Below are 15573 nucleotides of genomic sequence, written 5' to 3'. Positions count from 1 at the left end.
ACTGCATCTTTTTTTTCTTTTCTTTTTTTGAGATAGTGGCACTCTTGTTTTGCACTGAGAGAAAAGGTATGAAAATAACATAATTAAATTGTGGGAAAAGGTAGAATGGAAGTTTGTAGTATAATAATTTGACACGAATTTGGTTCATTTTCAGTCCAGTCCTTGTACCTGAACATTTTCAGAGGAAAACTTTTTTCCTTTTCTTTTCTTTGTTGTAAATTCAGTTAAACTATTTAACAGTGACTGAATCCTTCAAGGATAGACATTTTAAATCCTGAAGCTGTCATGATCCTGGGTCGTTGACCCAGCGTTTTGTGTTTCTTTTTGGGTTCATCTTGTGTTTGGTGTTTATTCTGATTCTGTATTAATTCTTTGGGTTGGTTGTCGTGTTTATTATCCCTACCTGCGTCTCCCCTCTGTGCTCCGTTCAGGTCCCTGCGTTTTTGTTGTAAAACAGTCTGTGTGTTTCCGGCTTTACTTTGTAGGTCTGCTTCTCATCATGTCCATTAGTGTCAGCTGTGTCCACCCCTGCATGTCATCTCCTCATTACCTAGTGTGTATTTATAGTGTGTGTTGGCTTCTGTTCATTGTCGGATCGTCTGTGTTTCTCGGTGTAACTACGTCTCTCTGCATTCTCCGCTCCCCGTTTCATGCTTAGGTTTGTCATTTAGTTTTCCCAGTCTAGGGTTTTTCAGTCATTCGTCTTTTCTCCCTGCCTGTTCAGTCGCTCCACTTCTGTAAATAAATCATCACTCTCATCACCAGTCAACTGCCTGCATTTTGGGTCCTTTTCCTCCTACACCACACGGCTCACCCCGCCAGCCGTGACAGTACGATCCGACCATACTATGGACCCCGCAGGCTCCGCCCGTGAGGAGGATATTCTCCACGTACAGTGTCTGATGAGCCGAATAACCCGCGCCACGGACCCACGGACAATTTCTGTTGGACTAAACGCTATTAAGGCGATTGTCGAAGGAAATCCTTACCTTCGTGAGCTTTCCTGCTATGGAGACTTCATGGGAGAATTAAGCCGAGGCCAGGAGGTATGGCGGGCTCGGGAGCAGTCAGAGCGCATCGATTCCCGGAAGGCCTCGCTGCAGTCGCAGCCGATGGAGATCTCCTCCGGACAGTCGCTGCAGCAGCAGACGGAGCTCTCCGCAACGCAGCAGCAGACATTACCGCGGAGAGCTGTTTCCGTGCCGGTGCCAAGGAATTCTTCAGCCTCCGCGTCCCACTCTGACCACTACACGCCTGCCTTTTTCCTCGCGGCTATGTGGTCAGAAGATGAGGAGCCAGCTTCCTTTTCCCCATCATCACTAGCCTCCTCTGTCATCTTCTCCACCTCCTCCTCCCGCAAGAAACGGCGTATGCGCCGCCAGCGCTCAGCTGGACTCTGAGATTTCGACACAGCCAGCTGTGGTGAGTGGTAAAGACTTTCTTTCTGCTTTCTCCGAACCGCAAAGTGTTACACCAGAGACTGAATCAAAAGTTTCTATGGACTCAGTATCTGATATCGCTGTCTCAGTTAATGCTGAAGCAGCAAAATTAAGGACTGTGGTTTCGGAGACCATTTGTTCCAGTCCCAGGGATTTAAGGGGCTCTCTTCATGCACCCTCTGAATCCAGGGATGCTTTAAAAAGAACGATTAATACTAACTCTAGGATTGTATATGCTAGCCCTGTTTTTCAAGGGACTGCGACCCCCTCCGGGGCATCCCCAGAAGCTGAGCCACCTACCTCAGCTGATTCTGGACCCCTGGAGGTTAAGGAGCCAGGGCAGTTCGTTCAGGAGCAATCGCCTTTCCCACTGTTAGCACAGCCGTTAGCTCAGTCCCCAGCATCTGCTGCTCACTTGCCCTTAGCTCAGTTACCAGCTCAGGTTGCAGGTCAGCTATTAGCTCCACCACCTGTTCAGCCATCACCTTCACCTACTCCTCCTGTACAGCAAGCCATGTCAGTTCAACCCATAAAGGACAGTTCAACAACTTCTTACTCTAAGCAGAGAGACAAACCCAATAACAATGGAAACATTCCTCAAGAGCTGGCCAGTTCTGAGACTGAGACGCACTCCAGGGCCTCCCCAGAGGCTGGGTTTCAGCCCCCAGCTGACTCTGGACCCCTGGAGGTTAAGAAGCCAGCTGAGGACTGCACCGGACTGTCGCTGCCTGAGCTGAGTCACTGCTCAGTGCAGCTGCAGTCTGCTTTGTGTTTGCCAGGGGCCCGTGTGCCTGCTGGTTCTGTTCCGTTCCTGCCAGAGGCCCGTGTGCCTGCTGGTTCTGTTGCGTCCCTGCCAGAGGCCCGTGTGCCTGCTGGTTCTGTTCTGTCTCTGCCAGAGGCCCGTGTGCCTGCTGGTTCTGTTGCGTCCCTGCCAGAGGCCCGTGTGCCTGCTGGTTCTGTTGCGTCCCTGCCAGAGGCCCGTGTGCCTGCTGGTTCTGTTGCGTCCCTGCCAGAGGCCCGTGTGCCTGCTGGTTCTGTTGCGTCCCTGCCAGAGGCCCGTGTGCCTGCTGGTTCTGTTCTGTCTCTGCCAGAGGTCCGTGTGCCTGCTGGTTCTGTTCTGTCTCTGCCAGAGGTCTCTGCACCTGCTGGTTCTGTCCTGTGTGTGCCAGGGGCTCCGGTGCCCACTGGTTTTGAGACTGTTTTCGCTGGGGGGCCCGAGGAGCCCGTCCAGCTTCCTGCCTCGTCAGCTGGAGGGCCCGAGGAGCCTGTCCAGCTTCCTGCCTCGTCAGCTGGAGGGCCCGAGGAGCACGTCCAGCCCCAAGACTCGTCAGCTGGAGGTTCAGGAGAACCTAGCCAGCTTCCTGCTTCGTCAGCTGGAGGGCCCGAGGAGCCCGTCCAGCCCCAAGACTCGTCAGCTGGAAGGCCCGAGGAGCCCGTCCAGCCCCAAGACTCGTCAGCTGGAGGTTTAGGAGAACCTAGCCAGCTTCCTGCCTCATCAGCTGGGGGGCCCGAGGAGCCCGTCCAGCCCCAAGACCCGTCAGCTGGAGGTTCAGGAGGACCTAGCCAGCTTCCTGCCTCGTCAGCTGGAGGGCCCGAGGAGCCCGTCCAGCCGCCAGCTGCAGCCTCATCATCCTCGCCTGCTGCAGCTTCATCCACGCCGCCGGCAGCAGCAGCTTCTTCCACGCCTGCAGCGCCACCGCCTCCGGCTTCCACGCCGTCGCCTGCAGCGCCTCCGCCTCCGGCTTCCTCGCCGTCGCCTGCTGCAGCCTCATCATCCTCGCCTGCTGCAGCCTCATCATCCTCGCCTGCTGCAGCCTCATCATCCTCGCCAGCTGCAGCCTCCGAGTCTTCATCCTCGCCAGCTGCAGCCTCCGAGTCTTCATCCTCGCCAGCTGCAGCCTCCGAGTCTTCATCCTCGCCAGCTGCAGCCTCCGAGTCTTCATCCTCGCCCGGTCCAGCTCCGGCTTCATCCTCGCCCGGTCCAGCTCCGGCTTCATCCTCGCCCGGTCCAGCTCCGGCTTCATCCTCGCCCGGTCCAGCTCCGGCTTCATCCTCGCCCGGTCCAGCTCCGGGTTCAGCGTCGCCCGGTCCAGTTTCGGCTTCAGCGTCGCCTGGTCCGGCCTCCGCTTCCGCTTCGCCTTCGTCTGGTCCGGTCTCCGCTTCCGCTTCGCCTTCGTCTGGTCCGGTCTCCGCTTCAACTGCTTCATCCTCGTCTGGTGCAGCCTTCATGTCTTCACCCACCCCAGCTGCAGCCTCCGTGTCTTCATCAGCTTCGCCTGGTCCAGCTTCAGCTTCATCAGCTCCGCCTGGTCCGGCCTCCTCATCAGCTTCATCAGCTCCGCCTGGTCCGGCCTCCGCATCAGCTGCCTCAGCTTGGTCCGGCCTCCGCATCAGCTGCCTCAGCTTCGCCTGGTCCAGCTTCGGCTTCGCCTCCGCTTGGTCCGGCCTCCGCATCCGCTTCGGCCTCGCCTGGTCCAGCCTCTGCCTCGGCCTCGCCTGGTCCAGCCTCTGCCTCGGCCTCGCCTGGTCCAGCCTCTGCCTCATCCTCGCCTGGTCCAGCCTCTGCCTCATCCTCGCCTGGTCCAGCCTCTGCCTCATCCTCGTCTGGTCCAGCTTCAGCTTCTGCTGCCTCATCCTCGTCTGGTCCAGCCTCCGCCTTGCCTGGTGCTGCGGGGGCCACGCAGCCTTCAGGTCCCCAACTGCTGCCTCAACGTCATCGGTCATCTGCCAGGCCGCTTGTTGGGCATCGTCGCCACTGTGGACGGCCCCCTGAACGCCGCCACTGCCTTCCGCGTGGCCGGCCTCCGGACTTGCATTGCCGCTGCCGTGTGCACAGTCGGCCCCCAGAACTGTTTCTATGCCGTTGCCGCCCGCACGGTCGGCCTCCAGACTCCTGTCGCCATCACTGCCTTCTGCGTGGCTGACCCCCTGCACTGTTTCATTCTGTGCTCCTGTGCTGGAGACCTCCGGGCCGGCCACCAGAACTGAGTGCCCTGTTAGGCTGTCAGCCCTCGGGCCGGCCCCCTGACCGGTGTTTTGGACTCTGTTTTCTCAAGCCCCAGTCTGTGTTTTGTGACCGTTTTGTTTGGGATTCTGGGGCTTCCGTTTTGGACCTGGTCCGGACCCTCCGTCCTGGACCCCCCGCCGCCCTCCCGGGTCTGGTGGTGATTTGTTTTGGGGCTGTCAGGGGCCAGCCCTTGAGGGGGGGGGTACTGTCATGATCCTGGGTCGTTGACCCAGCGTTTTGTGTTTCTTTTTGGGTTCATCTTGTGTTTGGTGTTTATTCTGATTCTGTATTAATTCTTTGGGTTGGTTGTCGTGTTTATTATCCCTACCTGCGTCTCCCCTCTGTGCTCCGTTCAGGTCCCTGCGTTTTTGTTGTAAAACAGTCTGTGTGTTTCCGGTTTTACTTTGTAGGTCTGCTTCTCATCATGTCCATTAGTGTCAGCTGTGTCCACCCCTGCATGTCATCTCCTCATTACCTAGTGTGTATTTATAGTGTGTGTTGGCTTCTGTTCATTGTTGGATCGTCTGTGTTTCTCGGTGTAACTACGTCTCTCTGCATTCTCCGCTCCCCGTTTCATGCTTAGGTTTGTCATTTAGTTTTCCCAGTCTAGGATTTTTCAGTCATTCGTCTTTTCTCCCTGCCTGTTCAGTCGCTCCACTTCTGTAAATAAATCATCACTCTCATCACCAGTCAACTGCCTGCATTTTGGGTCCTTTTCCTCCTACACCACACGGCTCACCCCGCCAGCCGTGACAGAAGCCAGTAACAAAAAAACATAATTTATTCATATTCTTTTCAAACCTATGAAAAACATCAATAATAACACAGTATGATAAGCATCCATTCATTCTGCTTATCTGGGGTCAGGTCGCGGGGGCAGCAGCCCAAGCAGAGAGCCCCAGACCTCGCTCTCCCCAGCCACCTCCTCCAGCTTGTCTGGGGTAAAACCAGGGCGTTCACCCAGCCAAGCCACCTCCTCCAGCTTGTCTGGGGTAACACCAGGGCGTTCCCCCAGCCAAGCCACCTCCTCCAGCTTGTCTGGGGTAACACCAGGGCGTTCCCAGGCCAGCCAAGAGATATAGTCTCTCCAGCATGTCCTGGGTCTGCGTCGGGGCCTCCTCCCTGTGGGACATGTCCAGAACACCTCACCCAGGAGGCATCCTTGTCAGATGCCCGAACCACCTCAACTGGCTCCTTTCAATGTGGAGGAGCAGCGGCTCTACTCTGAGCCCCTCCCGAATGGCTTGAAAAAGTAATGTCACAGAAGAACCCAGAACAACATTAAAGAACTCTAAGCTTCACCTGTCTCAGTGAAGGTCAGAGTTCATGATTCGACAAAACAAAGAGACTGGTGAAAAAATGGCATCCATGGGACAGTTCAAGGAGAAAACCACTTCTGATCAAAAAGAATACAAAGGCTTTTCTCACATCTGTGAAAAAACAAATGAAATTGAGAAGTATACATACACACACACACATGCACTTATAATTAGTGTTACATACATGTAGTTTCATGTGGTTCACGTGACATATGCTTTCAGGTGCATTTACAGACATCCAAAGGTAAGTGGTGATCTGTGACCTTTAGGAGATATGGGTTATCATACAGGTGCCAATATGTATGGACAAAGGGGATGGACACTATATATTATCTTGATGTTCTTCCTTATTGCATGTAAGTGTTATCCACATACATGTATTAAAGTCTCTCAAACTGACTTGGTGCGGAACCGGCTGTTCAAACCCCCACAAGGCTGCCCGCTGAGATTGAATCGATGGGACGAGGTGCGGCTTCTCAGAAAGGGCTCACGGACGGCAGCACGGTTAAGAGCTTGGAGGCGCTTGCGGCTGCAGTGAATACTCAGAATAACATCTCTGAGCGGATATTAGGATACATCAGGGAAGAATCCGCTCAGAACAACACCTATGGGCGGAAGCTGGAATACATCACGGATCAGTTGGCTGCGGTCGTGAGGTCTCAGAATCTGCTCTGTGAGCAAAAGAGTGACAAGACCACGGAATTGAAGGTAAATAACATCATGGAGAAACTGGCAGCTATCCAACGGGAGATTGAGAGACCAGTGTCGGAGTGTTAAAAACAGCTCGAAATTCTCATGAGTTGTTTGTAAAAGAAAATCACCATCATAATGCGGCTACCCCTTCGGCGCCAGCTGTGGGCTCAAGGCTGGAGCTGAACAAAAACTCCCTGATAACGACTGTGTTGAGTCTGTTCCTTCCCATTCCATGCAAGGCCACCTGGGTTGGCGGGTAGACTGGTTACTTAGCCTGGCAGGGCGAAGGACACTGTCTCAGCTGAACTATGGACACGCACACACATACACTTACACAGATAAGCACTCACTCTCCCCCCTCCACTTCCAACGCCTTCGATGCTTGACTCCTCTTGGGGAACACGAGGCGGGTCTGGGCCCGCGCTGGAGAGACGGCGCAGTGGCAGGGTGGCTGCTGTGTTGCCCAGGATTATTCCTCACCCCCTACCCAACCCTGTTGCTGGTCATGTGCCTCATATTGTTGTACTGTGGACATTTATGTGCTTTTCTGTGCAGAGGAGTTTTTTTGTTTCCTGTTCCCATGCTGTCCTCTTATAGCCCAGCATGAGTAGAGGTCTCTTTTTTTCCTCTTGTACTTTCCCATTGTAGTGTACATTTCAGTGGTTTTCTGTAATGCAACCGTTCTCGGACTTGTATCCCCATGTGATGTCTGTGTTGTGTGTGTATGGTCGGGGAGGGGGGGGGGGGGGGGGGGGGTTCATTCCACTGCAGGGCAACCTGCCATTGCATGTGGCGAATAAAATTTGAACTTGAACTTGAACTACTGCTGTCAAACACAAGCCCATACAGACTATACACTTATAGCTACTGTTTTTTCACAACCACGTAACATTTGTGAAGTTTGAAAAAATGACCATTGGTAATTGGTAATTTATCTGTATGATTAGCTGTGCTGCACAGTGTGATAAAGGGGATGTTAACTAATCTGCCTATAAATGGTTTAAATGCAGTTTAAATGCATTCAAATAGATTGGCATCTCATTTAAGACTTACATGTACTGTGTTAGTTCATGTATTCTCCTCCTCTTTGAGACTTCTGCCATTTTTACCTGGCTAGAAATAGTTTCACATTTTCAAGACTGTAGAATATTTTTTTAAAGTTAAAGAGCACTGAACTGGTTTTATTATACACAAATCCAAAGCAGTTAGAGTACAATTAAACAAAAATAAAACCAACAACAAACAAACAACCTTTATTTGTCACATGTACAATCATACAACATGCAGTGAAATGCTTGTGCGGACACATTTACTGATGCAACAACCATTATATATGATAAAAAGAAACATATACATGTGTAATGTAATGTTATTAATGTAAACCATTTACAAACTAAATATTGCAGATATTTCACAATAGTGTGCAGGTACATACACTCATTGGTTCTCAGCTGACTCTACCCACTTTGTTGGTATGTCTGTAAACTCTGTGCCTATTTTATTTTCTCAAAAACAAGACTTTGAAAGAATAAAAATTGGGCTAACTAGCTCTGTTAATTCAAATTAAGAGAAATATCCAGCTTCCTGTAAGCTAGACCACAATATCACTCAGCAACCAAACCTTTGTGTCTAAAGTGAGCTACATGTGAGTGAACAGACCCATATGCCTTCTGATTCACATGTTTCTCTCTTCGTCAGAGTAACATGAACATCCACATTTTACACATATGGTACATCAGTGAACTCTGTTGATCATTATAAATACAGTTATTGGTTTTCTTCAGGTCTGGGTGTTTGTTGTTGGAATGTAGAATTGGGCTTTGCAGCTCTGTCCACCTGAGCATACACCGTCTCTGGCTGAGGGATCTTTTCAGTCTTAGTGGATTTTTGTCCAGTATGAAACTCCACCAAAGCATAAGTAGATGTTGGAGAATTACATGATTCATGTCCTGCGGGAGTCTGACTTTGAGTCTGGCCTGGAATGATGTCCTGGAAATAAACCAAAAGTGCTTTGTTAAGAAAATGTAATAGTAATGATTACTTTATCTTACATATGTTATACAATAATAAGCCAGGAAGTCTGAATGCAAGAAACTGTCTCAAACAGTGATGTCTAAATGTGACAAGATAAGCATAAGGATGGATCTGCATCAGCAGAATAGATGGAACAGTTGGTGTAGAAAGGAGATGGGGTTGATTTTAGAAAGTAGTTTGTGAAACAGTGTTTGCTCATGTGTAGTTGCAGACTTCAGTCCAATTTAAAATTTAAAGGATTTTGTATAGAAACAAATCTGTTCTCAATAATTACTCACAATTAAACCATTTATTCCTACAGTTTGACTAGCAAAGTGGGAGAGGTTCTTCTTCTGTTTTTGTTTTTTTCCAAAAAAAGTTTCCGCTTACCTCAGGAACCGCATATATAGTATTTTCCTGGTTCCCTCCTTTACTTTTACCTGTAAGTCAGTCATAGAAAATATAGATTGACTTGCTTGAAATTTAGATTTTGCACGAAAAATTGTATTTCCTTATTTAAGTGTTATATTTACAACGCGAGAGAAAAAAAACTCATCCCTCTTTGCAGTCAAAGTGATTTTTATATTTTTATAGCTTTCATTAAGTGTGAAAAAACATGCCTATACAGCCATACTATTGTAATGACCACACTGTAACCCCCACATATTTACAGAATATACACTACATATCAGTTTAACACTGACATTTATCATCTTATATAATATTTGAGTAGTTTGAAGTATATTTATGATATATTTATAGACAAAGTGCATCTTTACATAGATAATGCAAATTTCAATTGTCTCCAATGACATCCAATGTCTGACATCCAGTGTCTCCAATGACATCAAGATTGCCTTTGAATTGTTGTAACCATCATTACACGACCTCTTAAAGCTAATAAAACAATCTTTACTGTTCCAGTGTTTTCCAAGTCTATACTTTAACATGTACACTGGCACAGCTAGGGACCTTTCTCTCCTCTGTCATGCTTCCTTGTGCTCTTTAACTTTTTGTTTTGTTTTTTTAAAAAGGGGGGAAGGGAAAAGAACAAAATTAATTCAAGAATTTCCTTCTAACCACTTCCCCATCTTTGTTTTATAATTTCAATGGCTTTGTTATTATTTATTTTTAGTTGATATTGTTATTCATTTTTAATTGACTTCTTAAATCTTTCACTTCAGAGTGAATGAACACAGTTATAAACACATTCACACAGAACATACACAAAGTAGATCTTTACTGTACTAAAGTATATCTTCATCTGGGCTTCTCATGGCATTACCTAATCATATGAGGAATGTGTATTTGTATAAAGTGTATGCTTAAACGCAAAATATAATTTGTGTGTACTTTACGTATCACCAATTCACAAAAAACATTGGCACTTACATTTCATGATGACACAAGGGGTAATGAAGAGAATCAAGAAGATGAGAACAACAATCGGAGCTGCAATTTTGATGGCTCGACTGGACACTGTAATGAAATTAAATTATTATATCACAAAAATTCTGACCAAGTTCAGTACTAGGACTGATTTGCTATCCATCTTCTTCTTCTTCAGGATTTATTTGCAAAAAATATATATTATAGAAGTAAATCTTTTACTGATCACTACAATATTACATTGCACACCCCTGGTTGTGGCAGTTTGCTTAAACAAGTTCTTTAAGAAGGCAATAAAGATTTTTTTTGACAACCATTCACAGTTGGTGGTCAGTTCACACCTACATTCAATCATCAGTTGAGTTAAACCCAAAAACTATATGTTTTTGGACAAGTAGTTAGACATGGGGAGAACATGCAAACACCACACAGCAAGACCTTTAAAACGTGGTTATTTCAGTTTTTCATTCATTATGACCGTTATTCTCACCTGTCTTTGTTTCACAGTAAGATTTGAGCACCTTCTCAGTCACGTTCCAGCTCACTTGGTTGCTGTGATTACAGAAAATGGTGTCTTGTTGCAGGTAAACAATTAGAGAGGAAAACACTTTTGTGGCCTTCAAATCCTTTTCTCCTGCATGAGAGCAGATTTTACCATCACATCTAAAACTACTGCTGATGTTAAAGTCCACTGTGCTGCAGGTCACAGTCAGGTTACAGGAGTCTGAGCTGTTGGACACAGGGTCCACTGTCAGTTTGGCAGGAGTCACTGGATCTGGGGAACAATGGGTGTAAAAGTATTTAAAACAGGCCTATGATGTATCAACATTTCAAAATAATAATGAAAATAGAAACCTACCTTGAACTATGACCTTGTATTCAGCCACAGTCTGGTCTCGTCCCCCAACCACAACTGCTTTATAATCTCCACTGCTACTGTGTTGTACTTTCTTTAATTTCAAAGAGCAATTTGGTCCAAACAACTCAGCCTTTCCTGGATATTCGTTAAACACTACTGGATCATTATTAAAAACACATTTACCTATATTGGTACTGGGATTAAATTTCCAGAACAAATCTGTCTGTTTGTCAAGTTTAACAGGTTTCTCTATATCCAGATGTAAGTCCTTTCCACGCAGCACAAACACATGTTGGAGACCTAAAAGAAAACAATTAAAAAATAGAATTAAAAAATTAACAACAACAACACTGGTGTCAGAATTGCGTGCATGACGCTATATAGAGACAATTTAATATAATGACAGAAGCTTATGTCAACTTAAGATCACAAAAAATTAATGTGGAATAGTATTTAATTCTCCTGTCCAAAAAACAAAAAACATGTCAGTGTTGACTGTGTGGCAGGCAGAGTCAGACCCAAAATGCAGGAGTTGGAAACAAGGGAGGTAAACTAAAAGGCAGTTTTATTGCTGAACTTAAACATACTACAGAATAATGCAGACTGAAAAACAAGGAAAATAATCTATAAGTGTGTTGATGCATGTCAATCATTCAGGTAAGGAAATCCCAAAAAGTTGATTCTGTTCATCTGGTTGCAGCGTTTTCACTGGGAGAAACATTTCATCACTGATCCAAGACTGAAGAAGTCACTTGGATCGTGACAAAATATTTCTCTTACTAAAAACATTATATCCAGAAGAACAGAATCAAACTTTTGGGTAAATCTATGAGTCTTCAGGGAGAACAGACTGCAAGGAAGGACACAACAAAGGACAAAAGGAGACAGAGACAATACATAACAAGGGAAAACACAACAGGTGGGAAGATAACTGAAACAAATCAGAGATAATTAGACACCGGAAGAAGAACTGAAGACAAGAGGTCACCAAAGTAAATAAGGAAATGACTAACACTGACCTGGACACCTGAACTTGACACAGACAAAAGCCAAAGCATGAAAAGAAGTGTGTTCCAGAAAGGAAGACTGGGACAGACTGAAGACAGAAGGGAACTAGAAAAATTTGCATTTCCTGCGAAAATGCTGTGTGAATGCCTTGTAGTGGAATCGGAAAACAGCAGAAGGAGAACTATCTGTTGAAAAGAGCTGAAGAAGCTGAAGTTTTTGCTGAGAACAGCTGAAGAATCTGCAATTTGTGCAGAAAAGAGGTGAAAAACTGAAAATTCTGCTGTGAAGAGGTGAAAAATCTAAAATTTGTGTTGAAACGAGTTTAAAATTTTAAAGTGTTCACTAAAAAAAAGATTGTCATAAGCAGGATTTGAACCGGGGCCTCCCACCCTGAGAACGCCTGCTCATCTAACTGAGCTAAAATACACCTCAGCCCGGAGAGCCAAATCAGCAAAGACACTAGTCATCAAAAAATGCCATAAACAGCTTAATATTTCAAAAAGTATAACAGTTATGAGCACCAAAAGATATAGCAGGCATCAACTGAAGGAGCTGAAAAATTAGCTGACAAGAGCTGACAAAGTTGCACTTTCTGCAGAAAAGAGGTGAATAAACGTAAATTTGTGCTCGATACAGGAGAAGTAGCAGAACTTTGTGCTGAAAAGATGTGAAGACACTTAACCTTCTGGGTCAAATACTATGATTAAGCAAAAATACTACGATTTGGCACAAATACTATGCTTTGGCAGAATGACTATGTTTGAGCACAAATTCTATGATTTGGCTCAAACACTATGATTTGGCAGAAATACTATTAGTACAAATACTATGATTTGGTACAAATACTAGTACAATACGAGTACAACTTGATATAAAGTAGTATAATAATATAACTTAGTAAAAATGCAACATAGTAGCAGAAATACTATTATTTAGCAGAAAAGTAACAACTTAAGTAGAAATATTGGAAAAGCAAAACGGACAGCTAAAAAAAGCTGAAGTCTCCTTAAAAGTACTTCTTGTTCAACTTTGAAAAATATAACTTGTTAGTATTTGTGTTATGTTTTAGCACAAATACTATGATTTGGCAGAAATATTGTACAAATGGTACAAATAGTGTGATTTACCAGAAATACTATGACTTAGCAGAAACACTTTGATTTTCAAGAAATGTAATAGTATGATTTAGCAGAAATACTATATGATAGCAGAAATGTGTGCTTGTATGTTTCTAGATCAGTCAACTGTATATCTGCTAAATCATAGTTTTTCTGCCAAATCATAGTATTTGTGCTAAAATGTAGTAATTTGGCAGAAATACTATGTTTTAGCCCATATACTATAATTTGGTTCAAATACTATGATTTAGCAGTAATACTATGATTTGGCAGAAATAATGTGATTTGGCTGAAATACTATACTTTTGCACAAATACTATGATTTGGCAGAAATACTATGTTTTAGCCCATATATTATGATTTGGCTCAAATACTATGATTTAGCAGTAATACTATTATTTGGCATAAATACTATTAAACTATGCAGAAATGTAAATATTTAGCAGAAACATAACTTGGAAGAAATGGTGTAAGAGTACAGCTTAACATAAATTAGTATAGGACTATAACTTAGTAGATATGCAACATAGTATCAGAAATACTATAATTTAGCAGAAAAGTAATAACTTAAGCAGAAATATTGGTGAAGTAAAATGGCCAGCTGAAAAAAGCTGAACTTTCCTCAAAACTACTTGTTGTTCAACTGTGAAAAATTGGCAGAAACATTGGAAAAGCAAGAAGGAACAGCCAGCAGATACACAAAGCTAAGGCAAAAATGACATGCCTAACAATGTTTGCAAATATGGACACACACACACAGAAACGGAGTGACACATAACCCACTTCAAGCAAACAATGTGTCCAGTCAATTAGTCTGTATCTGCTCAGTTTGAATCCAACAATAAAATGCTATGCCCCAAAGACTAAAAATCTAGTCACACACACACACACACACGACGTTTAGGCTGCAGATCCGTTTCATTACCAATCACACCACTGGCGGGGGGGCGGGGCGCCTGGAAAACAGGGTGACGAGCAGTCAGAAGTAGATCGCGGTGAGAGGCGGAAAACGCCGATTTTTGGAGTTACAAAACGTCGTGTAACTCAAAAAGTAGGTGGGATAGAAGGACAATTCCTGTACTGGGTGAATCAATCAATCAATCAATCAATCAAAGCTTTATTTGCCACGTGCAGGTTGCCCTGCAGTGAAATGGGACACACACACCCCGACCTTACACACACAACACAGACATTACATGGGGATACAAGTCGGAGATCGGTAGCGTTACACAAAAAAACTGAAATATACACTACAATGGGAAAGTACAAGAGGAAAAAAAGAGACCTCTACTCATGCTGTGCTTCCATGGTAGGACAGCATGAGAACAGGAAACAAAAAAACTGCGAACAGCTCATATGAATTTCAAAGCAGTTCTACAGTCCAACACTGGTCTCTCAATCTCCTGTTGGAGAGCCGCGAGCTTCGCCATACTTGCGTTCTGTGATGTTGTCATTTCTTGTGCTCAAGGAGCCAATTTCTGAGAACTCATGGCAGTGTGCCTCCCCGAGATGTCATTCAGTTTGCGCCCAGAGATCTTATTCCGAGCTAGCCCTTCCGAGATGTATCCAGTCTGCAGTCAGACATCTTATTCTGAGTATTCACAGCAGCCGTAGCCTCTCCAAGATCTTATCTGTGCTGACTCAATGAGCCCATTTTGAGAAACTCACGCCTCTCCCATCATTCCAATCCCAGCGGGCAGCCAAGGTTGGTTCAACCAAGGTTCAACCTTGGTTCAGGCGATTAGAGGATCATCAGGGGGTCCTTTTGTCCCTCTGTGGGGGGATACTCCCACTAGGTTTAAATCTGGGACTCCCCACCATTTGACCTTAGAACTGAAGAAGCTTCTCGGATGAGAGGTGAAACGTCTTCAAGTAACTTAAAGAAGTCCAGACGCTTTTCTTTGCAAGCTCCTTTGACTAGCCTTCAGTTTGCGTCACCGCTGTGTCGGTGGAGTTTATTAAACTCGGCCATCTGCTCCTTGCTATCTAAAATATAACAGGACACTGGTGTAAATTCTTGAACATCTCAAACTTCTGTTTAACCCTCTGGGGTTGACGGTACAGCTATAAGATGCAGCGACTCAGAGTGTCCATTTCAACTTGGGACGAAAGCACGGCCTTTATATACCAGTTTTTGAATTGTGTCGATGGGCCACGTAAAACCAGAGTTATGAAAAAAAATGCACGCAATGTTTTTTTTCGAACAAAACAGTGGTGTTTACAGCGGGAAGAAACGGTAAAAACGTTGTTCTCTACAGACAGCAAGAGAGCGAGTTTTCACGTGTGAGACATTAGTGACATTTAGTGTGTTTGGAGGCTATAGTTAGTGTGTTGTGTAGTCATTGTTTTGTTTTGTGTGTCAGTTCTACTTGTGAATGTCACATTTGCTCCAAAAAAGCCATCAAAGACAGATTCCAGTGTAAACCCACCAGAGGGATTAATAAAGTTGTATTTTATCTAATCTAATCTAATAACTTTAATCTCAGCCAAACAGATTTACTCACAAACAAATAAAACACTGAAAAAACGTAAGTCACTTACATAACCTAACATTTTAGGTTATGTAAGTGACTTATATATTACGTTTAACCTGAGCAGCGAAAGACCGCGGTGATCTGAAAATGATGTGCCGGGAGTTTGCCATTCTCGGCGGCTCTAGTGACCCTCGAGCTCCCGGCTAGCTATCAAGCTGGTGGATAACAGACGTCTCCGAAAACGTCGGAGCATT

At 45.1% G+C, this 15573-nt stretch overlaps 2 protein-coding genes across 2 annotated transcripts in view; one reads left to right on the top strand and one right to left on the bottom strand.

Moving 5' to 3' along the window:
- Positions 1 to 295: 295 nt before the first annotated feature.
- The window catches only part of LOC146368019 (uncharacterized), a 27712-nt gene continuing 12434 nt past the window's right edge, over positions 296 to 15573 (top strand). The window contains exon 1 of the mRNA XM_084911589.1: positions 296 to 1422. Coding sequence (XP_084767715.1) covers positions 849 to 1400 — 552 coding nt within the window. The 5' untranslated portion in view covers positions 296 to 848 and the 3' untranslated portion in view covers positions 1401 to 1422. The remainder of the gene's footprint in view (positions 1423 to 15573) is intronic.
- The window catches only part of LOC146368020 (uncharacterized), a 15880-nt gene continuing 8002 nt past the window's right edge, over positions 7696 to 15573 (bottom strand). Inside the window, exons 2-6 of the mRNA XM_084911588.1 lie at positions 10720 to 11019; positions 10351 to 10635; positions 9864 to 9950; positions 8862 to 8911; positions 7696 to 8447 (exon numbers count right to left, since the gene is read on the bottom strand). Of these exons, the coding sequence (XP_084767714.1) occupies positions 8226 to 8447; positions 8862 to 8911; positions 9864 to 9950; positions 10351 to 10635; positions 10720 to 11019 (944 nt within the window). The 3' untranslated portion in view covers positions 7696 to 8225. The remainder of the gene's footprint in view (positions 8448 to 8861; positions 8912 to 9863; positions 9951 to 10350; positions 10636 to 10719; positions 11020 to 15573) is intronic.

The sequence above is a fragment of the Perissodus microlepis genome, chromosome 18, assembly GCF_051167445.1.
Source record: "Perissodus microlepis isolate ML-2025 ecotype Zambia chromosome 18, ASM5116744v1, whole genome shotgun sequence".
Lineage (NCBI taxonomy): Eukaryota > Metazoa > Chordata > Actinopteri > Cichliformes > Cichlidae > Perissodus > Perissodus microlepis.
The sequence above is the reverse complement of the archived record's forward strand: the minus strand, read 5'-3'. Positions and strand labels throughout refer to the sequence as shown.